Source organism: Syngnathoides biaculeatus, chromosome 7, assembly GCF_019802595.1.
Source record: "Syngnathoides biaculeatus isolate LvHL_M chromosome 7, ASM1980259v1, whole genome shotgun sequence".
NCBI classification, from domain to species: domain Eukaryota; kingdom Metazoa; phylum Chordata; class Actinopteri; order Syngnathiformes; family Syngnathidae; genus Syngnathoides; species Syngnathoides biaculeatus.
Window position 1 is genome coordinate 27,656,052 of NC_084646.1, and position 24,363 is coordinate 27,680,414.

Sequence of the window (24,363 nt, forward strand, 5' to 3'; positions counted from 1 at the left end):
ACACTCAGTTGTAGGCTCTGTACATTCCTCTTTTTCTTCTGACGCTGGATCCGGTTTCCTCCTCTTCTTTGTCTTCGACCCACAGTAGCTGAATTTCCACCGACGCCCTGCAGGTTAGCAGTGCCGGGGGCGGGCGTTGTTAACCCGGGCCACGACCGATCCGGTATGGGATTCTTTAGATGAACGCTCATATTTGTTTGGCACAGTTTTTACGCCGGATGCCCTTCCTGACGCAACCCTCTGCATTTATCCGGGCTTGGGACCGGCCTACAGATTGCACTGGTTTGTGCCCCCATAGGGCTGCATTTGATTACATTCTACATAACACCCTCAATTTCAGGTTTCAGCCTGATCACTTATTCTGATACTCTTTTCACCTCCAAGACATTTTTAGCCCAGTCTTTCATTAAAATATCTTCCTATTTCATTTCTCTTCCCATCTACACCATTTGAACCTTGCTCCTAAACTTCTAGAATCTAGTCTGACTGCCTTTCCACCTGGTTGATGTGAATTTGTTTTTTAGTGAGAGCTTGGCCTAAATTCCATTATAATCTGAATATGAAGTTCAGTGGAAAATCTCAACTCTTTTGGGGTGAAATGGGGACGTCTCAGGCATGCACTGCTATAGAAACCCAAGCCAGTAGCTCTTGACCAAAGTGAGAGGAGCGGAAACATTTCCATCATTTGTCTTGATTGCATTTCCTTTATCTCTACTTCCACCAAGAAATGTCTTGACAAAATAAACAAGATTTCAGACTCTATAAAATTGGCTCAAGGGGCCGCAATTGTAAAATCTTGCAGTCACATTTAACACATGGCCAAAATGACACTGCTGTCGAGGGCTGTGGTTGAAGTGGATTTGGAGTGGCCAGGGACCTTGACGATAGCCACCACCGCAGGTATGGCCAGGGCTTTGTCTAATCATTGGATCAGTGTCAAATCTGCAAGAGGAGTACCTTTAGCTGTTTTAAAATAATTCCGTTTCCAGGCAGACAGGTCGTGGACAGATTGTCCGACTGCCAGTTCCAGTGCGAGACAGAGTGCGAGCACTTCCGCTGTCTGGGCTAAGAGAGCAGATGTTAGTACAGAAGAGGAAACAGTTAAAAATTCACCTGAGGGCTGCTGCTCCACCACTACGGCAGCCGCCGCACCCAAAGAGCCATTCGGTTTACAGTAACAGCAACCATCAGTGAACAGAACCCTGCCGTTAGTCAGAGGTTGGACAGAGAGATCAGCACGTGGAAGAAGAGAATCTTTAGAATAAAAGAACAATGCTCCGAGGACATAGTGGATCCTTCAGAGGACACCACTCTGCCCAAGAAGGTCACCGATTTGTGAGAACACTGAAGTTTCTTTCTGGAAGCTTTGAATCCCAGCTCATGCAAACGAAGCAAAACAAGTTTAGTTAGAGATAAAACACAACTCTGCTGTTGGGGCTGCCAACAGGAGATCAACATACATCATGAGTTTACATCCGTCTGGGAGATCTAGATCCTGCAGGAATGATTTCAAACATTGATTAAAAATTCCAGGTGTATTTTGGAAGCCTTGTGGCAACCTGGTGTATTGCAAATTGCGTTCCTGATATTTGAATGCAAACAAGTGTCTACACTCGAGTGCGAGTGTGTGGGACACAGAAGAATGCATTTGCCAAATTAATCCCTATGAAGTATTTCAAACCAGGTGTGATGGTAGACAACATCCTGTGGGGGTGTGGTTGAGGTAACAATGGTGTGGTCGTTAACATCATTAACGGCTCTCAAATCATGTGCCATACACTAAGTGTGACCATCTGCTTTTAAAACTGGCCTGAGTGGTGTACACCACGAGGAGGTGGATGTTTCCAAGACTCCAGAATTCCACAGGCCAGTCAGTGAGAGTGTCCTCCATCTGCAGCTGCAGGTCAAGGATATTGAGGTCTGTAAAAATGAGATCCTTGAAAAACAGTGATTTTAATGTCTGGTGTGTTAGTACAATGTCCAACATCAAAGGGTCCAGAGGACCAAACTAATTTAGGTAGTTTGTTTAACATTTACTTGGCGTTGTCATGGTCATAGTAGTCACATCCGTGTTCTCTAGTTAGGGTCTCGTGTTCTAATATGGTGATATTAGTTGTCGGAGGTGCGTCAAGAACAATGATGCAATCTGTAGATTTGGAGATCTGTACATTAGGGAGTGGTGTGTCCTCCGGGTCAGTCATTTGAGTCAGTCGTTTCGCCATAGGTCCCAGCTGCCGCGCCTCGTGTCCTGGAGACAGAGCAAGTGAAATGTGGGGTAATGACTCTTCTTGCATTTTGAACCATGTCATTTGATCTGGTGTAAGAGAGCAGGATGCTGCTACACCCTCTCTTGCTGTGTATGTATGTGCGGATGTGTTGTCCCAAGCATCACCTTGTATGCATGCAAAGTTTTCCATGTGTACTAGATCGTGGTTGAGGTCGTAATAGTGTGCAATGGTATGGATCTAGTGGAGGCAGGTAAGCCCTAAGAGTGTTTTACCAGGGCTTCCACAACAGAAATTGATGTATGAGACCACGTTTGAGCGGTGTTTCTGGTTCAAGTCAGGCCAAATAAATGTCCACAGTTGGAGTTGGTTCACTCATAGGTGTCATAAGCCATTGTCCAGAGTGGCAGACGGTGTCAGCTGCCGGCATTATAAACGAATGGTGGAAGGTCTGTCTAGCCAAGATTCTCAGTAGGGGTTTAGTCCATTGCAAGGCCTGTTGAGTCCCTGAGAAGCCCATCAATTGCAGTGTGTTGTGACAATAAAGTGTCCAGGAGCGAGATGTTGAGTGACGAGTGGGTTGCCCCTGTGTCAACGAGATTGTTCACATTCGCCCCGCAACAGAGATGGAGATCATGGCACCTCCATCACCGGAACCCTGGCTTCCTGGGCACCCCTAGTGGTACTGTCCAACCTGCTGCTGTCCATTCTGCTGCCAGGGTGGGATGCCAAAGCTGTCATTTCTGCCTCTGCCTTGGCCCCCTCAGTTGTTGGACCAGCCACCACGCCCTTGCATTGGAGCTCGAGGTGGAGTAGCTGTAAGACAGTCTTTAATCCAGTGATCGAGAGAACCACAACCAAAACACCCTTGATCACGTTGATGTTGCACTCTCCCCCAGACCCTCCACGCCTTCCTGTGTATCCACCTCAGCTATTACCCTAGAACCCACCTGCTTGTCTAGGTGGTTGTGTCTGCCAAAAAATTACATCTGGTGTGATTTTGGACCTTTACGTCTTGCCTGTGCTACTTCTAAGTTAAGAAGTTGTTTTTGGAGTTTAGTAATTTTATTATCCTCACCCTGTTGTTGGCTTGAATAAATTTTGAGGTGATGCACTAAGTGTCGTCTAAATCTAGGCTCATCTCCAGACAGGAGGTCAGGGTCAGCTTTAAGAGTGGTCTATAATGGTTCAGGGAGACCTGCCAGGATCCCAGTCCTGAACATAGCCTCCTCCTAACCAGACTGTCCAGGGTGATGTCCAGTCGATTCAGTCCAAAGTTTAGTAGTTAGTCAAGTGCTCAAGTGGGTCGTTAAACATCGGGGAAAGAAGTGGGTGGAACTGTAACAGGAGTGGCAAACCTCTCTCAGATAGCTGCGGCCGGACGCTCGAAGTGTGCTCTCAATATGGTTCTATTGGGTACGTTAAGCATACCTGCAGATGTCTCGATTTCTCGGTGTTCAATACTAGTGCATTCTAGATGCTGCTTGTCTCCGCTCACCCATGCAGAGTGTATACCCCTGTAAAGTTTCCACAAAACTAGAAACCCATGCATCACCACCAGAAGAGAGATGAGGCAAGCGAGCCGAACAAGACAATCAACATCTTTAAGATCAAACGGCTTGTATATTGGACCTGCCAGAGCTTCTGTCATAGGCATCATTGTAAAGCAAAGCAAAGCAAAGCAAAGCAAATTTATTTGTATAGCGCATTTCATACACAAGGTAACTTTACATGGTTAAAGGCATTTGAAAACAAAGAGATAAAACATTTAAAACGGGATAAAAACAATAAAAATGACAAACACAATATTTTAAAAAAGCAATGAAAACTGCATACAGTGCAAGTAATATGATCAAAAGGTGGATATATTCTAAAAAGCCTGAGAAAAAAAGTTTTCAACCTTGTAGTGTTTTGTTTGCTTGTTATATAATATAATATAATATCCATCCATTTTCTTTACCGCTTATCCTCATGAGGGTCGCGGGGAGTGGTGGAGCCAATCCCAGCTGTCAACGGGCAGGAAGCAGGGTAGACCCTGAACTGGTTGCCAGCCAAACGCAGGGCACATAGAGACAGACAATAGTCGCACTCACGATCACACCTACGGGCAACCTTGAGTGTCCAACGAATGTTGCAAATTTTTGGGATGTGGGAGAAAACCCACGCAGGCACGGGGAGAACATGCAAACTCCACACAGGCAGGTCCAAGATTGAACCCAGGACCTCAGAACTGTGAGGCCAAAGCTTTACCAGCTGTGCCACCGTACTGCCATAATAATAATGATGATAATAATAATAATAATAATAATCATGTTATTTCCGATGCGACGACGCGTCACATCAAATCAACAAGACAGTTTTCACTAACCCCCCACCCCACCCCCTTTAGCACCTCTCGCTTCCTCTGTGTGTGTGTGGTGTACTTACGTGTGATTCAGGGCGCGTGCGTGTGTGGGTATTCGACGTGCCTCCTTTCTCATTTTTGCAGTCCTTCACTCGCGTCCACATATCAAATACAACTTTTCTCAGTTCCATCTTCTTTTCCTCGTGGGCTCCTTGATGCCCTCAACGTCACATGCCACCTTACCAGCACCGGGTAGTTTCCTGGTCCAACATTAAATGCGCAGTGCGCCTTTCTCTGTTTACCTCTTTTAGTTCCATGAGACCTTATCTAATATGTCACTTACATCTCTCATCGTCTTTTACACTTATATTTATATTATATTTACATCATCTCTGTCATTGTCCTATAACTTCATCGTCAGTTTGTCTGAATCGCAAATTTTACCCAAGTTGTGCTTTTGCCATTATTTTAATGCGCGCTTCCTTTCTTGATCTTGTTTCTTTTTGTCAACATTAAGCATCATTTGCTGCTCAATTTCAGTGTATATTTAATCTTTAGTTGGATTATATTCAGCTCATTCATGATCAAATTCACCATCCATGATTATTTCTTTAATTTAGTTGGCACTCTTCTTCGCGCAACAAATTAGCCTATGTTGTTTTTGTTTCTTTCAGCTTGTCCCTTTCGGGGTCGCCACAGCGTGTCATCTCAGATGAACGCACATATATGTTTGGCACAATTTTTTTTTTTACGCCGGATGCCCTTCCTGACGCAACCCTTCTCAGGGAGTGGAGGCCCCAGTGGGATACGAACCCACAACCCCTGGTTTATCAGACCAGTGCTCTAACCACTGAGCTACGGGGCCTCGCAACAAATTAGCCTATACTATTCGTTTTTTTCGTACGCCACCTTGTGACGTCCGAGGCTCAAACCGACATCAAACCCTCTGTTTTTAAGGGATCCCATCCCCCTTAGGTGTAACAGGTGAACCTCACAGTGCAATTGTACGTCTATAATATACGTTAGCTACGACGGGATGTACAACTTCTCTTATTCTCTTTATCACTTATTCTCTTATTCTCTTTATCTCTTATTCTCAATAACTCATGAGGCATGAACAATCTGACTCCAATGACTTCTCAAACTTAGGCAGTTCAATATGCAGAATTCGACAGTAAACAGGCTCCTGCTTACCTTTTGGTTTTGGCCGCGACCTGGAGAAGTCAGAAGTACAGACGACCAGCCTCGACTTGTCCGTATAACACTCCTGTGTTTCTCATATGTCTCTCTTTATCTCATCTGTTGACGGTCAACGCTCGTCTACCTCCCTCGACTTATGGCCGGGGTCAATTCCACGCTGCTTGCACCAAAGTCAGGTGCGTGCTCAAACTTACTCCCTGTTTTTTGTTCATCCTCTTCCAGTGTCCTCACGTGTCTCCTGTCACAACGCTTGCTCCAGCTGGATTGTTAAATTCACTCAACTCCAGTCTCTCCCACGCTACCTGCTTTGACAAACCACCCTCATGTCTTGGACTTATTGACCCTGACCTTCTCCCTAATAACCCCTTTCCAGCTGCTTCCTCACTCAGTCTGCTTTTTGGAGTATTCCAGTGATGTTGCTAGGAAATCCCTTTCACTGCTTCAGATTTTGAACATTTTAATTCAAACGAGATTTTCTGTGGTTCTGACAAAGATGAAATTGTTCCTCAATTTTGGCGGGCATGGACACACGTGCATAGGATTGGGACACAATTGAAAATGATATAGATGGGATGAGCTTTTATTATTTTTGTTTCTGTGATGTTTGAAGCAATTCCGATGATTTGCTTCTAATCAATTTGGCCCAGGAAATTAGATGGCTTGAGCGGAGCCATTTGAAAAATTTAAAATGACCCTTTTAAAACATCCCATTTTCGTCTCATCTAATATGAAACATCCTGCCACTTATCTACCAAAGAGACAAGGTTTCTGTCACACATTCCCCATGGATTTAAATTTATTTCTAGACAGGTAATTTTGAGGTGATTTGTGATGTAAAAAAAAAAAAAAAAAAAAAAAAAAAAAAAAAAAAAAACTTAATCCTCATCTAACTCTTACCAACTACAGCTCATTTGATTTGTTTATATCCAATGATATTCTACTTAGACATTTTTTTTCCATTTTTTTATGTTATGTCTTGGTTTAATATGTGTTGGTGCTGACACAATGTATCATTATTGTTTTTAAAAAAATCGGCGAAATGAGCAAATTACAATTCAGTATCTGTGCATTGCCCCGTCGGCCTCCCTAAAACGGCCATTAAGTAGGCACGTCGAACACACTACACCGCAGAGATTTTTTTCTCCGTCACGGGAAAGGCAGGCAGGCTACTCAGATCTAAAAAGATGATCGTCCCAACCATGTATCACATTTGTACGAAATATGAACAAAGTTTGTTATAACGGTTTTAGACGAGTTAATGTTCGTATTTGAGTGGGTTAGGATTCGGGGGAAACATGTTAAAAGCGCCACACTTAGATCACATCTTTTCCACTGTGGAATAAGTAATGTGGGATACACAACCCAATCACCGTGCAGCGGCGCGTGTACTGGAGCCAATAATATTGGAGCAGGGCGTGTCCTGCCCGGAAACCGCGTGGTAATCCTAACGCGAAAGAGCCCAGACTTTGCCGGGTTTTTACTACAGCTTTTTACTATTTCCGACATAAACACTCAGACGTCAGTCAATATGAGTTCCTCTCCTCATCTGTTCTTAACGAAACATAAGTGACATGGCAAGTATACGTTTGTATTACGCTATGCCACGAAAAGAAACTTCCTCTAACTTCACTAAAATGTCAAGACGAGATGGCTAAGCAGGCATTAGCCAGATTTTTGAGCTATCCGATGCAAACGATAACGTTGGTGTCTTTTATTTTATTGTTTGTTCGTTTACATTATGACTCAAGAACCGTTCACACGTATGGACATTGCGTATATCGTTTTGGGTAACTCTTACGTCCTGCCGGTGTCTCCTTAGGCCAGTTCCTTGGTGGCAGCGGGGCTAGTTTTGGCCGCAGCTGGATTTGCAGGCAAGTACTATACTGGAAATCTTGTCTTCGTCATTGCGTCCTGTACGCTGGCTGGCATGTTTTTGTCCGCTCCTTCACCCAGGACGCTATGCCATGCAGGCCATGAAGCAAATGGAGCCCCAAGTGAAACAGGCCCTTCAGAACTTCCCTAAGAATGTAAGAACTTCACACTTTGCATGTAGGTGAAAACTCCCTCCCCCTTATGAAATGCTGGAAAATACGTATGATAGCTCCTTTTTTTCCCCAAAAGGTTTTCACTTGATTTCAGAATGTCATCTCTCCAAAATTGTTATTCTCTGTTAGGCAGGAGGTAGGATAAGACCATTACCTCAGTTACAATAAACATTACATTAACATGTCGTTCCGCCTGTGGTTTACAAATGTGAAATAGCTGGTCCTTTTATGCACTAGTTTCCAATTGCGCCATCTTGTGTGTCATAGAGGTCAGATGATAGGTGAAGCGTGAAGTTTTTTTCTATCGTTAATTTATCCGATTGGTCCAAGGACTGTGGTGACATCATTGGAAACCTATCTATTGTGACCAAGATATCCCAGTATAATAAAAGATCATTTGGTAGATCAGATAACTATTGCATTGTTGTAATTGCTTACTCTTACACATTTCAAATCAAACACACACATGATTCCAATTTCAGAAAAAACATCCCTAGCCTAGCTAGTGCTAGCGCTCATTTTCTTTTTGGAAACATGTTGCCATTCTGTTGAAGACGAGCTGACTACAGCAGCGAATTTGAACCTTTTACAAGCCAAGGCATATACTTTACCAATGAAAATTTTCATGGTGCACTGAAGCACAAAAATGTCACAAAAAGTAGATATATTAATTGCTGTATGTACTTACTGACCATTAATTTGTTCTGTGTGTCACAAAGCCTCATTGGCATAAATAATGAATGAAGATGCATTGTAAATATATATTTTTGAGGAATTAAAGGGGAAATCCAGTGGTTTGCGATAATGTATCCAATCGGTCATGTCATATGTACTCTATCTTGACAATGTGATGTTAAATCCACCCTAATTTAATAGTTTTGAGAAAATTGACCATTACAAATTTTCAGGGGCGTTGCTATTTTTTGCGAGTAACATGACCTAGGTGGGCGTATGTGACGTGTTACGTGCCGTTCCAAACGCTCGATTACATGAAACACCATTATGCCCAGCGCTGATTCTCGGATTTATCCTTATCTGATGAATAAATAGCAGTATCGGTTGATCGGGAAGACAGACGAATACTTCCATACAGAGCAGCGCAGCAGTGAGCTCGCTCGACCGGAGAGCGAGCTTCGTCGTTCAGGGTCATTATTTACAGCCACAGGTTTAAATCTCCCCGATCAACCGAGCGGCCAAGTTGCTCACGGCTGTGTATGGAAATATTCCTCAATCTTCCCGATCAACGGAGAGCCGCTCACGATGTGTACGAAAGTATTCCTCCGTCTTCCCAATCAACCGATACTGCTATTTCTTCATCAGATGAGGATAAATCTGAGAAATCAGTCTTGAGCATAATGGTGTCCCATGTAGTCGAGCGTTTGGAACGGCACGTAACACGTCACATCCGTCCACGTAAATCATGTGACTTGCAAAAATAGCAACGCCCCTGAAAATTTGTAATTTGTTGATAATCTTCTCAAAACACTATTGAATGAGAGCGGATTTAACGTCACACTGTCAAGATAGAGTACATATGACATAACCTATTGGATACATTGTTAATGCAAACCACTGGATTTCCCCTAGAAGTACACAAGTATATACAGTAAATGAACAGGTCATTTAAAGTCATTTCTCCATCTTGAGATTAGATCAGGGATGTTTTTTTTTTTTTTTTTTTTTTTAAAAGTCGTTGATCAGTCCCAAAAATCCTGATTTTCAAAGCCTAGTTTCTAGCTAGTGCAATTGTACCCTCACTGTTCTCATACTGTTTGTTTCTATGTATTTTGGTATTTGCCAATGCCTTTCAGTAGATGTTGTCAGTTGATGCATTCTTGTGTGGCTGATGCTAGGGATATGTACTCAGCCTCACCTTTCAAGTATCTGAACACATTTAATTGTGCGCCAGGGTTCTTTTGTTAGGTTAGTGAAGTTCTGAAATAGTTTACTGACCACATTACTAAGATGTGGTCGATTGGATGTGCACAAGTAAATTCAAGTTCATACTTCCACCCTGTACTTTTTTTTGCTCTTTCAATTTTTGAGCATCCTCTGAGTACTGTATTTTGCAACCATAAGGAGCATCGTATTAAAAGCCACAGTCTTATTTGTGGGTGGAATTTCAGTATTTCACACGTACATAAGATGCACTGTATTATTGGGCGCCAGCATGGTGGCGCTAACGAGACAGTGAGGCACAATTGTATTGTATTGTAACTTAACATTAAATCCTGAAGGAGAATGTTCAGCCATCAGTTTCTGACTTTAAGATGAAGTACACTTGGGTTCTGTAATAGAATATCCAGAACACAAGTAAATCAACTTCTGAATGGTTTTTGGGGAAAAAAAAAAAAAAAAAAAAAACCCTAAGGTTTTGGAGTGGGCTAGTCAAAGTCTACAGCTGAATCCCATTGAAATGCAGCAGTACAGTATAACTTTAAAAACGCCATGATTGCTTTAAAAAAATAGCTGATTTCAAACAATTCTGCAAGGAAGAATGGGCCAAAATATTTCCAGAGATGTGAAAGACTCATTGCCAGTCATAGAAAATGTTTGATTTCAGTTGTTGCTGAAGATGGCCATTACCTTTTTACACAGGGCTGGATAACTTTGAAATTGGATGTTCCTGAATCAATAAAATCAGCATTTTAAGTTTACTTTGGTCATATGTCTTTTTCGTTTTTGAAGATCTTAAACATTCGTGTGGAAACTATGCAAAAATATAATTTGAGGAGACTAATATTTTTTTCACAGCACTGTACACAATAAACCTAATCAGGTCTCTCAAGATTCAGTCATTGCAGGTTTTTTTCTGAGCAGGAATGAAATACTGTATTGGGTTCCTTCCAAAGTTCCCAGAGAGCTGTTGGCTCCAGTTGACTGAATTCATGCTGTTCTGTAGGCCTTCGGAGGGGGTTATTATCGAGGTGGTTTTGAACCAAAGATGACTAAGAGAGAAGCTGCATTGGTTTTAGGTGTCAGGTATGTCAGTTCTTTGGTAGCATTTAGTCTTGTTCTGCATGATTTTGGGCAATGTGTGTGTGTGTGTGGTGGTGGGGGGGGGTTTGGGGAATGTGTGTGTGTGTGTGGGGGGGGGTTAGGGTCTAACCTAGATCACTTAATGATTGCTTTTTTTAATCTTTCAGTCCAACTGCCAGCTGGAATAAGATCAGAGAGGCCCACAGAAAACTGATGATACTAAACCACCCAGACAGAGGTAGGTGGAAAGCTTAAGTTGATTTTGGAGAATGCATTCCAATACACAATTCACAACTATTCTCGTTCTTGCAGGTGGCTCTCCCTACCTAGCGGCAAAGATTAATGAGGCTAAAGACCTAATTGAAGGCCAGGCTAAGAAGTGACAAGACTGAACCAAGCAAATTTACTAATATTGTTTAACATGAGATTTTTTTTGTTCGCAAATAAATCACATTGTATACATAAATAGAACCTTTGTTTTGTGGTTTCTAGGCGGAGTATCACAATGTTCACAATCTCACGAGGGTTTTTCTGCAGGGTTTGCACGCGTCCCTAAAAACCCCTAAATTTTCGAAGGTGCATTTAGGGGCTCCTTAAAATCCGCGAAAACCAGTCAACCCCCTAAAAAGGCCTTAAATTATTAAAAAAAAAAAAAAGGGAGGACCTCTACCTACCGCCCAAATTGTCCCGAAAAAAAAAAAAATCTTTTATTTAAAAAAAAAAAAAAATGGCGATCCGTCTGGCGTCTAAAACAGCCGGAAATTGTCAACGGAAGTCACCGTGTTGACAACGAGTCGCCATCTTGTCGTCGATATTCCATTGTTCGTTTCCGTGAGTCGGCATTTCACTTCGTCTTCGTTACGTCTTTCATCAATCCAACTTGTATCATGGGGAAGTGCATTTTTCAAGATGCTTGGGTTGAAAGTAAGGAGTTTGGAAGCTGGGTTCGTCGAGATGCAAAAGATCGGCACATGTTTTACTGCCATCTGTGCAAGCAGAGCTACCAGCTAGGAAAGATGGTCGTCAAAGCGCTGGAGTCGCACCGGAAAAAAAGGAGACACGCTGATTTGGCGAAGACTCTCATCTTCCGTTGGTATGAATCTGTTTCTAAAATATAAAGATAGTGAAGCATCAACTTCAGGCAGTGGTACTAGCAGTGCATGCGCACCTACAGTTGTCCAGCCATCGACTTCAACCAGCCAGAAGTCAGGCTCTATGAACGTAGTTCAATACACGAAGGCGGACTCGTTAAAGTCAGAGATCGTGTGGATTTAAAAGGTGATCTGCAGCCATTACAGTTACAAATCTTGTGAAAATAATTCGAAAGTGTTTGCAGTCATGTTCCCAGACAGTGACATTGCTAAAAACTACCACTGTGGGGAAAGGAAGACTTAGTACCTGGCTACATTTGGCATCGCTGCCCACTTTTCATCTCTACTGCCTCAAAGCCAAAAAAGCCAGAATAGAGACTGACATATATACGCTTATTGAGAAGGCTGATAGGCTGTGTGAGCAGGCAGAAGAAAAGAGGAAACTGAGGTTTATCACTGAGCCCAATCCACTCAAAGGCAGAGCAAAGGACAAGAGAGCCTCTTTGGCACCTCTGCAGCAGCAAATAGAGGAGGCACTGGGTAGGCTCAAGGAGCTAGAGTAGGGGTGCTGAGACAGACATCAGTAGAAGACATTTGTGTATAAAGTTGCAATTGTAGTTAGAATCAGTTTTTCTGTATACTGTTATGTGAAGACGTTGACAATGGTCATATCAATGAGAACTACCACAAGGGGCGACAGGTGATCACTGTCACAGGTACTGGAACCTTTGATGAACCAAGAACAGCCGATTGCACCTTTGGGTGAGTCTTTTTTCCTTACTCTTGATTTCCCGTGTTGGCCCTAAATTTTTCGTGTCAGCCCCTAAGAAGCCCTTAAATTTTATGGGTCCGACTGAGTATGAACCCTGTAATCTGTTGAAGAAGAGAGCAAATATTTGGGTTTTTAGATCTAATATGAAAGATCAAGTTTATTTAAGAACTACCAGCATACAAAACATATTGCACATCAACCAGAATGATTCTTTAGAAAAAAAACAAAATACTACTCTCAGTTCAACAGAAAAACATGCGTTGTCACAACTCTCAGTAGTCAAAATTTGCCATTTGTGTCCTCATGTATGTTTAGTGTCAATTTTTTTTTCTTTTTTTTTTAAATACTGTACACTTTTGAAATAAATAAGCTTTCTTTAAGTGAAACAATTAGTTTCCAACTGAGGAAAAGAAAATGGCTACATCTTTGTTGAGCACACAAGGCAGTTTCCAACTACAATTAACTTGACAGAAAAATACATTTCAGTGCAAAGGAAATGAATCCTGGTTCTTTTCCAAATATAATGGGGCAAAAAAAAGCATTAAGTCAGCCACCAATTTTGCAAATTCTCACACTTAAAATAAGAGGCCTGTAATTTTCATCCGAAGTATACTTCATCTATAAGAGATAAAATGGGAAAAATTAAGAATGAAGAATTTACAGTATTGGCAAATTATGGTGGAAAATAAGTATTTAACTCTAGCAGACCTGTAACTTCTGTAACTCTGCCCTCCACTCACCTGTGTTAATTGCACCTGTTTAAAATGGTTCTGTATTGGAAAAAAAAAAAAAACCTGTCCACATCTTCAGTCACACTCCAAACTCCAAAGGAGGGGACTAGGATGACTGATTTGTGTCAAGAAAAAAAAAAAGAATGGGGCCATGGATGTAAGTTTTCGAGTGAAAACGTCATTCTAAAGGACATTGAAGAGGACGTGGCTGGGTCTTTAGCATGAAAAAAAAAAAAAGCACCCGGCCTATGAATGCTTCATAAGCATTTCAAGGTCCTGGAGTAATTGAGCCAGTCTTCAAGATCCCAACCCAAAAGAAAACCTTTGAAGGGAGTTGAAAGTCTGTTGCTCAGCAATAGCCGCAAAACATAGCTGCTCTAGAGTTCTGCATGGAGGAATGGGCCAAAATACCAGCAAGCAATACCAACTTGTGGAGACTTAGAGAAAACAATTCACCTCTATTACTGCCAACAAAGGAGATATAACTTAATATAACTATGAACTTTTGTTATTGAACAAATGTTTTTTTTTCCACCCTAATTTGCCAATCTTTTTCTAATCTGTGGGATTTTTCTCCCCTCATTTTGTCTCTCATAGGTGAGGTCTACCTATGATGAAAATTACAGGTCTCGTCTCTTTTATATGGAAGAACTTTCACAATAGGTGACTGACGAGCTGCTCTTTTTTGCCCCACTGTATGTATGCTGTAAAATTTCCTCATGAACAAAGTGGTTGCATATTGAAGAAGAGAAAGCAGCTATGCCAAACTAAACAAAGAGGATAAACATTAAGAACAGTCACACCTGACTTCAAAAGATATGCATCCTAATGTCTTCTCAGGTCTTCGGTGGTTGGGTTTGTCAGTTCGGGTGGGAAGAGACCCAGTTACGAAAAACTGCTCACGCGGTCTAACCGAAGCAGGCAAACAACCACCAAACAAGTGAAAAGATTTCGGGGTTTGTGCGGTTCAGGCAACATGTTCAAACTATTCTCAAGGCACGACAGCTGATCACGTCAATGTCAAGTACACAGACCTTCCAATAAATCTGCCTGCACTGTGGTATTGCTCATGCACAACAATTGGAAGTACAAACTACTTCAGATGCACAAAATATCCAGAAAATGTTTTGGAAGTTCACCTGGCAAAGGCAGACATTTACAAAAACCCTGCTAAGATGTCACCAAAAAGAACAGCTGCATTAATACCACAGTATGGGTTTGAGTGGAATCCCTGACTACTTTTTCCAAATACTGCATTCACAGTCAATCCCTCGACTGAAAATGAACATTTACATAGTGTGTGTTAGACTATCTTTGGCCATCTTATACAGGAAGAACTACTGTAAAAAGACTAACTGCATGGATAATAGGACGAGTGTAAAGGAGTGGTGTAAATACAGACCACTAAAATGTGCACTGTTTCAAATTTCAAAGTACAAAAAAAGGACAGTTCTTGCTGCATTAAAAACTGAGATTCACACAAAATCATGAGATTTCAAACAATGCCAAATAAGTTGAAATATTTGAAACCATGTTTTGGGGTCTATTAGAGGCCATTCACAACAGGTTTAGGGTCAGGGTCCCCTTTGTTACAGACTTTAGTGACCCCCTCAGTGGAGGACTCTGGGTCATGGGTGGCACAATTGCTCTCATTGTCTGGAGCATTGTTGTCAGAACCATTCGTAGCTGCAGAGGGGACCTCTGGGCTGTGCTCTGCTCTGGCGTCCACCTGACTCTGAATAAAAAATACATGACAAAAATGTGAGTGAAATCAAACCATGTATTGGCCAAACCTCAGTACCACCTCTGCAATAAATTTGTTCACAAATGAAAACTTTTTTATACATACTGCATTTTCCCGATCCTAAAGGTCTTAAATTCTCTTCTAAATATACAAGGCGCCACATTAGTGGTGCCTGACAGTGTGGTGCATATTATGTGCACACGGAGTTCTAACATTTGCAAATGTTGTGTGACTTGTCCAACAAAGTACACTTAAACACACTGGTTACACTGTTTGCATGCATGCCAGTAACTGTTTTACATGTATGTAAGCTACCATATTATAGTGATCACGAGGCAGTAAGGAACAATTGCATTTCACATTTGTAAGCAGAAGAAGCTTACATTGCCCCACAGCCTCCCTGTGTAGGCAGCTCATTATTGATGTACACGCGGTGTCACATCGAAACTAAAACTAAAAAACACCACAGCAAACAGAATAGCCTAACTAGCAAATAAAAATAATTCATCGAAACTAAAACACCACAGCAAACAGAATAGCCTAACTAGCAAATAAAACCAATTATAGAATTAATAATGAAATAATTTACACACATCATGCACTATAAATGCTATTTTTACATGCTCCCAGCATGCTTTGCAGCACTATGGAGGTCCTTAGTGCCGCACCAGCGTGTCGCAAAGCATGCACAATAATGAACAATTAACAAAATAGACATATTACTCTATTTTGTGATCAGATCGGTTGTTTAAACTCGTTGAACAGTGATAGGCCCCCAAAAATCCCAATTGTGTAAAGCCTCGTAATGAAGACGTTTGAAGTGTAGATGGTCAATGTGCCCTGCAATGCACATTAGTTCTTACAGATAGCCTTCAATGCACAAGACGCTAATCCCACTTTGGTTGTCATGATCGTGATCGTTATACTTGACTGACACTGACAATAGTACTACTGCTACTGACAAGCAACATTATACAGTCTTAGATGGAAGGTTTTTCTTTTTACAATTCAATATTAAAATAAAGATTTGTGATTCATATCAATTTATCATGAACATTTTGCCCTGGCCTACAGGAAATAGGTATTTGTTGTCTATGTCAAATGAGGTGCTCGTCATAATAAAGAATATCTGTTTAGTCAATAATGCTGAAGATAAGCTTCCTACAGAAAAATGGCAAGCTAGTTTGCAATATGTTTAAAAGATACATACAAAACCTGATTGATGATGAGGTCGTTTTAAGTGGTCCGACACCCTACAGCAGTGATTCCTAACCAGTGTGCCGTGGGAAATTATCAAATTTGACTTAATTGGTCAAAATACTACTTATTCGATTAAGTAATGTATAATGTATCTTTGTTCATTTATCTATGGAAGCGGCATATAAATATAGTGGAATATAAATGAGAGCGGTGGAGGAGGAAGCGTGAGGCTCCAGGGAGAAGAGATAGCGAGAGTGGACGACTCCATTGGGTAAGAGGTTTCATGACCCAGTGGTAACCCTGAGAAGAACATTTAAATGCATATACCTCCTCGTTCTTTTCGGCATCCTTGGTTGGCATCTGTCTGCTCTGAGAGTCAGCCCTGGACATGAAGTCGGCCACTGTCACTGAAGAGCAGAGAAGACAAGTCCATTACTGTCTAGTAAGGAGGGAGTATTATTGCATTTCTTTTGACATGCTTGAAAGGCAACCTTATTTCAGTTATTTTCCTAAGAAATGTACGGTGAAAAAGTACAGGGACAGATTTATCAACCAGACAGTTTTACATGGTTTAAAATAGGTGAGGAAATGAAATTAGGTTATAATCAAGTAAAAGTTGTAAACTTTAGTTTTCTCCAAAATGCCAGAGTGTGTCTCATAAATTTGGATAAAACAATCTTCACTTCACACAAAAACAGTCTGAAGGATTCTTAAATTTTTACCCATGCACCCTAAAGTCAATAACAAGCACATGCGCTTGAGACACACCACATCTGTCACAGGAAATGGCACTCAGACAACCCATTCCAACAAAATTAGTGAAGGTCTACTAGTACTGCTATGGTATTGATTTTAAAGCAACATAAAATGATGTGAATTCTGAGAAGTTAAAAAACACGTTCAATCATTTTTCAGTGCACAGCCAAGTACAGAATTATCAACCCTATCTAGAGTACAAACGTGTTTTCGTTATTGGTATATATGTTGACATGTCACCAAAAAAAAAAAATAGTAGTAAATATCCTTTGAGCAAAGCAATGTGAGCAGTGATACAAGCAGTCACCAGTTACCTGGCTGCCTCTCTTCAGGCAGGCGAGTACGACGTCGTCGACTACGGTTGCGACGCTGAGGTTGAGCTTCAGTGTCATCTAAGGTTGGCGAGAGGGATTTGGAGCTAAACATGGTATCAGACAATGGATTTCTCTTGGTCTGTGCTAATTCAATTTAAATGATGCAGTCAGTTAAGCACTTGCTTTTCCAATTGATTGTACAGAATACAAATGAATAAAAAAAATAAGGGTGGGACTTAACACTAACTGTGATTAATTGTGCATTATCGCAAATAACGAAACAAACCAATTTACCCATTTAAAATTATTGGCCCAAACAGAAGATGGATAAATAATTACTACAGCAATGTGAGAGAAAGAGAACTTTATATTATTTTATTCAAGGTCATAAGTATACATTCACAAAAAATACAATGTCTTTAAAGAACATGGAGAAGCCCAGATGATGAGGTCATGGCTTTGGAAGGTTCTGATAGGTTAACTGACAACGTGAATTAATTGACTGCACACCTAGGGATGTGTTTAACGCTATACCTCAAACGCTCCCTTATCTGAAATAATTGGAAAAACAGAATAAATTGGCCAGGATATCAGAAATAATCGTGGAGCTCCACAAGTCTGGCTCATCCTTGGATGCAATTTTCAGATGTTTGAAGGTGCCACATTCATCTGTTCGAATAATTATACGCACGTATAAACATCATGGAAATGTCCAGCCATCACACTGCTCACTAAGGCCAAAAAAATCATGTGGTTCTGATTTTCAACATTTCAGAACTAGGGTTGGGAGGTTTTTTTTTTTTTTAACATTTTTATTCCGTCTCCTACACATGGTTTCTGGGTTTAGCGTTCTCATTAATTAACGTTCTCTCATGCATAACAAGATCACATTCACCAAGGTGTCTGGCATTGGAAAACACCGGAATATTAGCAGAGATGATGATTAAACTTGTTTTTGTCATGAATGAGGCAAAAAGTAGGACCCATATCCAGAAAGCTGAGACGTATGCGCGGATTTCAGGAAGGTTTAATGCCAGGCATAGGTCATACACAGGAAGGCAGTCCAACAGAAAAAAAAAAAAAAAAAAAAAAAAAAAAAAAAAAATCACAAGGCAAAAGGCTTGGTCCAAAAAATATGAAACTGTGAAAAAATTGGCTCAGTAACGCTACAAAATGGGACAAGGCAGTTACGCTAGCTGACGCTCATTAACACACATGCAACAATCTGGCAACAAGTGGCATGAAGAACAAGGCTTGAATGCACAACCTAATCAGGGTACAACGAGGTGCAGCAGCGCACACGAGGTAGTGGCACAGCCACGCCCCTGCCCAACACTCGATTTAACTCTGTGCTTCTGTTCAATTTGCGACACGCAGGGTACGCCAGCTTGCTACACACAGTTCTGTGGAGAACCATGCGCCCCTGACATATTTATTACGTGGTGTAAAAATGTTAGTGTCGGTCGGGACATCGGAACAACAAACTTTTTTTTTTTTTTTTTTTTTTTTTTACATCTCAGGAGGAGACGAGCTCTGTGTCCCAGAGGTGAACGTGTTTTAGTCCAAAATGTGCAAATCAACCCCAGAACAAAAGCTAAAGACCTTGTGAAGATGCTAGATGAAGCTGCTAAGAAACTGTGTATCCAGAGTGAAACGAGTCCTGCAACGACATGGCCTGAAAGGCCACTCACCAAGAATGAAAATATTACTCCGCAAAAAGACACCAAGACAAAGATCTTAACTTCTGAAGACATGTCTTGTGGTCTGATGACACTAAAATTGAGCTGTCTGGCCATAATGACGAACGTTACATCTCGTGGAAAAAGGAGGAATCTTAGAGACCAAAGAACACCATACCAAGTGTTAAGGATGGAGGTGGCAGCATCATGTTGTGCTGCAACAGGAACTGGAGTTCTTCATAAAATATAGCATGATGACACAAGAACATTACATGAAGATATTAAGGCAACATTTCAAGAAATTAACCAGGAAGCTAAAACTTGGGTCTTCCAAATGGACAATGAAACTAACAGGGTTCATACTCAGACAGACCCAAAAAATTTAAGGGCTTTTTAGGGCCATTCTTAGGGGCTGACACGAAAAATTTAGGGCTGACACGGAAAAAAATTAGGGCCGACACGAAAAATTTAGGGCCATCGTGGGAAATCAAGAGTAAGGAAAAAAAAGACTCACTCAATGGTGCCATCGGCCGTTATTGGTTCATCAAAGGTTCCAGTACCTCAGTTCCTGTGACAGTGATCACCTGTCGCCCATTGTGGTAGTTCTCATTGATATGACCATTGTCAACGTCTTCACATACAGAAAAACTGATTCTAACTACAATTGCAACTATATACACAAATGTCTTCTACTGATGTCTGTCTCAGCACCCCTACTCTAGCTCCTTGAGCCTACCCAGTGCCTCCTCTATTTGCTGCTGCAGAGGTGCCAAAGAGGCTCTCTTGTCCTTTGCTCTGCCTCTGAGTGCATTGGCTTCGGTGATAAACCTCAGATTCCTCTTTTCTTCTGCCTCCTCACACAGCCTATCAGCCTTCTCAATAAGCGTATATATGTCAGTCTCTATTCTGGCTTTTTTGGCTTTGAGGCAGTAGAGATGAAAAGTGGGCAGCGATGCCAAATGTAGCCAGGTACGAAGTCTTCCTTTCCCCACAGTGGTAGTTTTTAGCAATGTCACTGTCTGGGAACATGACTGCAAACACTTCCGAATTATTTTCACAAGATTTGTAACTGTAATGGCTGCAGATCACTTTTTAAATCCACACGATCTCTGACTTTAACGAGTCCGCCTTCGTGTATTGAACTACGTTCATAGAGCCTGACTTCTGGCTGGTTGAAGTCGATGGCTGGACAACTGTAGGTGCGCATGCACTGCTAGTACCACTGCCTGAAGTTGATGCTTCACTATCTTTATATTTTACAAACAAATTCATACCAACGGAAGATGAGAGTCTTCGCCAAATCAGCGTGTCTCCTTTTTTTCCGGTGCGACTCCAGCGCTTTGACGACCATCTTTCCTAGCTGGTAGCTCTGCTTGCACAGATGGCAGTAAAACATGTGCCGATCTTTTGCATCTCGACGAACCTAGCTTCCAAACTCCTTACTTTCAACCCAAGCATCTTGAAAAATGCACTTCCCCATGATACAAGTTGGATCGATGAAAGACGTAACGAAGACGAAGTGAAATGCCGACTCACGGAAACGAACAATAGAATATCGACGACAAGATGGCGACTCGTTGTCAACACGGTGACTTCCGTTGACAATTTCCGGCTGTTTTAGACGCCAGACGGATCGCTGTTTTTTTTTTAAATAATAATAATAAAAGGTTTTGTTTTTTTGTTTTTTTTCGGGAGAATTTTGGCAGTAGAAGTCCTCCCTTTGATTTTTTTTTTTTTTTTAAATTTAAGGCCTTTTTAGGGGCTTGACCGGTTTTTGCGGATTTTAAGGACTTTTAGGAGCCCCTAAATGCACCTTTGAAAATTTAGGGGTTTTTAGGGACTTTCAGGGACGCATGCAAACCCTGACTAAGCATACTTCCACAACGGTCAAAAAGTGGCTTGAGGATAACAGCCAATGTTGTGGAGTGGCCATCACAAAACCCTGATCTGAAGCCCATTGAATATTTGTGTGCATTTCTGAAAAGGCATGTGCTCCGTTCCACCAGTTCTGTCAGGAGCAATGGAGCAGGATTCCAGTAAAGTACTGTCTTACCGAAGGTTATCCATAACATGGGGCCCAAGTCATGCAGTTCAAAGGAAACATAACTCAATACTATGGAAATGTAAACTTTGACTTCAAAGAAAATATGAAATTCTATTGTAGCGTTTAAAAAAAAAATAATTTCAGTGATCCTGACTCACCTGAAACAGGAGCGGTTTGGTCTGATTTGATTTCATGTGGTTAGACAAAAAAATGAAGTGTGTTTTTGCACAGGGCATGTGAACTTCTGGCTTCAAATGTACGTGATGGTGCAGTGGAAAATAGTGTGTCCCTAAACTGAAAGAAGCAGTCAATTATGTTGCAGCAGGAAGCCAATAATATTGAAGCACGTCACTTAACTCAAATTGAAATACTAATGATCTAGACAGTGCCCGCTTGTTCTCTCCCTCACTGTCTTCGATGAGCAAGAGCGTGCTGGAGTAGAGTGCAGTGGAATCAAGGTGACTTTAAACTGTTAAAACACGCAGACATGTAACGAGATGAAATTTTTAAATCACATAGGCAAGAGCCCTGTATCGGATGGAAGCTTTGAGAACCCTGGTTTTGTGGAAATTGTGCAAAAATTATTTTTCAAACCACTGAAGCACTTCAACCTTCTAACAGGTGATTCCACTTTTCAGTACTAAGCAGTAACTATTTAAGAATAATATTAAAAAAATAAAATGAAAAATTGGCACTAATTTTAGGTCTGTTTAGTTTTTAGCGAGGAATGTTTTCAATTAGTTTTTCTAATCGAACCAAACTCCACAACAAAGGCTAAAGGTCATAGCATTGAAATACCTTTAAATGTATTTTTCCAGCAATAACAATATTCCTGTCTGTGTTAAAGATTTGATTCAGTCATCCACTAAAGTCACTTTATCTGTAACCATGTTACGTGTTAGGGAAAATATTACAATACAAATGTAACTAATCAACATTTACTGTATTAATAACGGTCAGTCTCACCCCAATTTTTTTTTTTTTTTAATCAGGCATGTGATTTGACTGAATGAACAATGATTGAAAAATAGCCAGTGGTCTGGGGGTTGCAAGCATGATGAAAGGATGATCACCAATTTTTATGTGCAAGATTTATAAATTGTATTGTGAATGAAATATATCTAGTACATCTATATATAAATGCTATTCTGTTTTCAAAATGTACACATGATCATTCACTATTTAGGTGCATAGCTTTACCCCCAAAAACTACAAATTCAAATACAAATTCAACTAAGTAAACCACGAGAAGTGAAACTAAATTGAATTCAGATTTGCGTCATGGCATACAAGCGTGCTTTCATAGCGTGTATATTGTATCCATTCAAAAATGTTTTAATTCTTGTTTTTGTTAATGACTGAAACGCTTAAATTTGACAACAATTATTAATGTCATGTTACGTTATCAGTAAATAATGGGTATTTTTACAACTAATTGCTTCTGAACTGTCACCTCGTTATTGATGAGTCTGTCTGCAACTGGGATGGATCTTGCCACTCAATACCGGGAGTAGTGCAAGTAAACAAGGGATGAAGTCCATAAGGTTTGTTGGGCTTGTGTTGACATCTGATTGTACCAGCTATGGAAAAGGTTGTTTTCCTTGCTTCTAGTTGATTAAAGTGTTTTTGTCATTTCGCGTGAACTTCCAATGCCTTGAAACCTCTTGATCCAAAATCAATAGTATTCTGACACGACGTGCACAATGCTTTACCAGGTTGACCGATTTTGCGAATGAAGTCTCTTAACAGAATGGTAACTTCCTTCTTTCCAATGGTATCGAGGATTTCTAGTTCCATCCAATCCCATCGAAACTTCTTTTTCTTTCACTCGCGAAGGGTCTTTTCTCTCGAGCACCAACATTGTGTTCACTTGCAAATGGGCCCATTACCTGCCTGTTCCCCATTCAACCAATCAACAAATGCGTATCACATTTTCCGCCTCGCTTGCAAAAGTTAGTTCGGAAAATGAACGAGTGTGGATCCTGGCACAGGTTACAGTCGGAATATTGCAATTATTTTTTTTTCTATGCAATTTAAAAAGACAGAATTCTGTCTACAAAATCACGTCTGTTTAATTGAACAGCATGTTTTTTGAGTTCCATACCTATCCCATTTTCACTCATTGAGGTGTTTTCTGACTCGCTCATGCCATCCATCACTGTGGTGTCGTCATCAGTCCTACGTCGTCGGGATCTTCGCTGGCGAGTGGTAAGCAAGTTGGACTCACTCGCATCTGTATCAGCCGTCTGGTCTGTCTCGGTGTTTGTCTCCGTAGCGTCACCCCGAGGCCCTGCTGCAGTCATTGCTGTTTAAGTAGAATTCTTATTTTTAACCAAATACCAAAGCATATTTACAAGGGCTGTTATTGTATCCTCCTCTTCCTCGTCCTCCTCGTCCTCTTCCTAGTCCCAGCCGCCTGCGACTATCTCTCTGTGGACGCAGACCTCTTTCCCTCTCCCTAAGAGTTTGTCAGCCATGTATGTATCCATTAATACAAATTTGACAAAACTAATTAAATACAAACAGAAAGATAATAAAACCAGAAGCTTGACTTAATACGATGGAAAAATTTCACCTTTAGAAACTATAGTGGAATAGCACTTTGTACTCACGTTGTTTGCATCTCACCAGCCTGAGACCAATCATTGACTTCATCTCGACGCTCCAAATCGGTCTCAGACGCATTGGAGTGCTCAGAGTTGGTGCCTAGCAGAATCATCATGTTTAATTTATTTTGTAGGGAGTAATGTGAAAAATTCATTTTTATGCTTTGGAAAGGAAATATGCTTTGCCCTGCTGTAGCTATGTAAGTTAATATGAACTATAGTCCCTCAGACATCTACCACAAATTACAAGAAAACAAAATTGTACAATTGTTGAATAGGTCACCTTGTTTATCTGTTCAAAAGTGAGTTTAAACTGTTACAGGGACACCAAAGAAAATGCCGGTCAAAAGGTTAAAAACTTACAATATAAGGTAACGGCTGATTTTAACTATAACCTATAGTGAAGAAAATAAGTATTTGAAAACCCTGCTATATTGCAAGTTCTCCACTTGGAAATTATGGAGGGGTCTGAAATTTTCATCATAGGTGCATGTCTACTGTGAGAGAGATAATCTAAAAAGACAAATCCAGAACTCACAATGTATGATTATTTTAACGATTTATTTGTGAAATACAGCTGCAAATAAGTATTTGAACACCTGAGAAAATCAATGTTAATATTTGGTACAGTAG

At 40.9% G+C, this 24,363-nt stretch overlaps 2 protein-coding genes and 1 non-coding gene across 9 annotated transcripts in view; 1 reads left to right on the top strand and 2 right to left on the bottom strand.

Annotated features, from left to right (window-relative positions):
- Positions 1-1,826: 1,826 nt before the first annotated feature.
- Positions 1,827-11,262, top strand: dnajc19 (DnaJ (Hsp40) homolog, subfamily C, member 19). Of its 3 annotated transcripts, none has more exons than XM_061826251.1 (6): positions 1,827-1,918; positions 7,589-7,640; positions 7,723-7,796; positions 10,717-10,796; positions 10,961-11,031; positions 11,106-11,262. In XM_061826251.1, exons 3-6 carry the CDS (start codon positions 7,734-7,736, stop codon positions 11,174-11,176), a joined length of 285 nt encoding a protein of 94 aa, XP_061682235.1. In that variant the 5' UTR covers positions 1,827-1,918; positions 7,589-7,640; positions 7,723-7,733; the 3' UTR covers positions 11,177-11,262. The 3 variants fall into 3 exon arrangements, with proteins under 3 accessions (XP_061682235.1, XP_061682233.1, XP_061682234.1); XM_061826249.1 differs by lacking the exon at positions 1,827-1,918 and adding an exon at positions 7,186-7,343; XM_061826250.1 differs by lacking the exon at positions 1,827-1,918 and adding an exon at positions 7,387-7,469.
- trnai-gau (transfer RNA isoleucine (anticodon GAU)) lies at positions 5,362-5,434 on the bottom strand. Its single transcript has one exon. It is a non-coding gene; the product is annotated as a tRNA-Ile (tRNA).
- A 1,525-nt stretch (positions 11,263-12,787) lies between the features above and the next one.
- Positions 12,788-24,363, bottom strand: part of fxr1 (FMR1 autosomal homolog 1) — a 41,582-nt gene continuing 30,006 nt past the window's right edge. For 4 of the 5 annotated variants that reach the window (XM_061824931.1, XM_061824929.1, XM_061824930.1 and 1 more), the window contains 5 exons: positions 23,737-23,830; positions 23,479-23,582; positions 23,229-23,417; positions 16,659-16,738; positions 12,788-15,122 (listed from right to left, as the gene is read on the bottom strand). In XM_061824931.1, coding sequence (XP_061680915.1) covers positions 14,934-15,122; positions 16,659-16,738; positions 23,229-23,417; positions 23,479-23,582; positions 23,737-23,830 — 656 coding nt within the window. In that variant the 3' untranslated portion in view covers positions 12,788-14,933. The remainder of the gene's footprint in view (positions 15,123-16,658; positions 16,739-23,228; positions 23,418-23,478; positions 23,583-23,736; positions 23,831-24,363) is intronic. The other variant, XM_061824928.1, reaches the window with a different exon arrangement.

Excerpts from the sequence above, each read along its gene's own strand:
- dnajc19 (XM_061826249.1), top strand. Across the intron at positions 7,797-10,716 it reads TTCAGAACTTCCCTAAGAAT|GCCTTCGGAGGGGGTTATTA; the intron begins GTAAGAACTTCA and ends GCTGTTCTGTAG. Across the intron at positions 10,797-10,960 it reads GCATTGGTTTTAGGTGTCAG|TCCAACTGCCAGCTGGAATA; the intron begins GTATGTCAGTTC and ends TTAATCTTTCAG.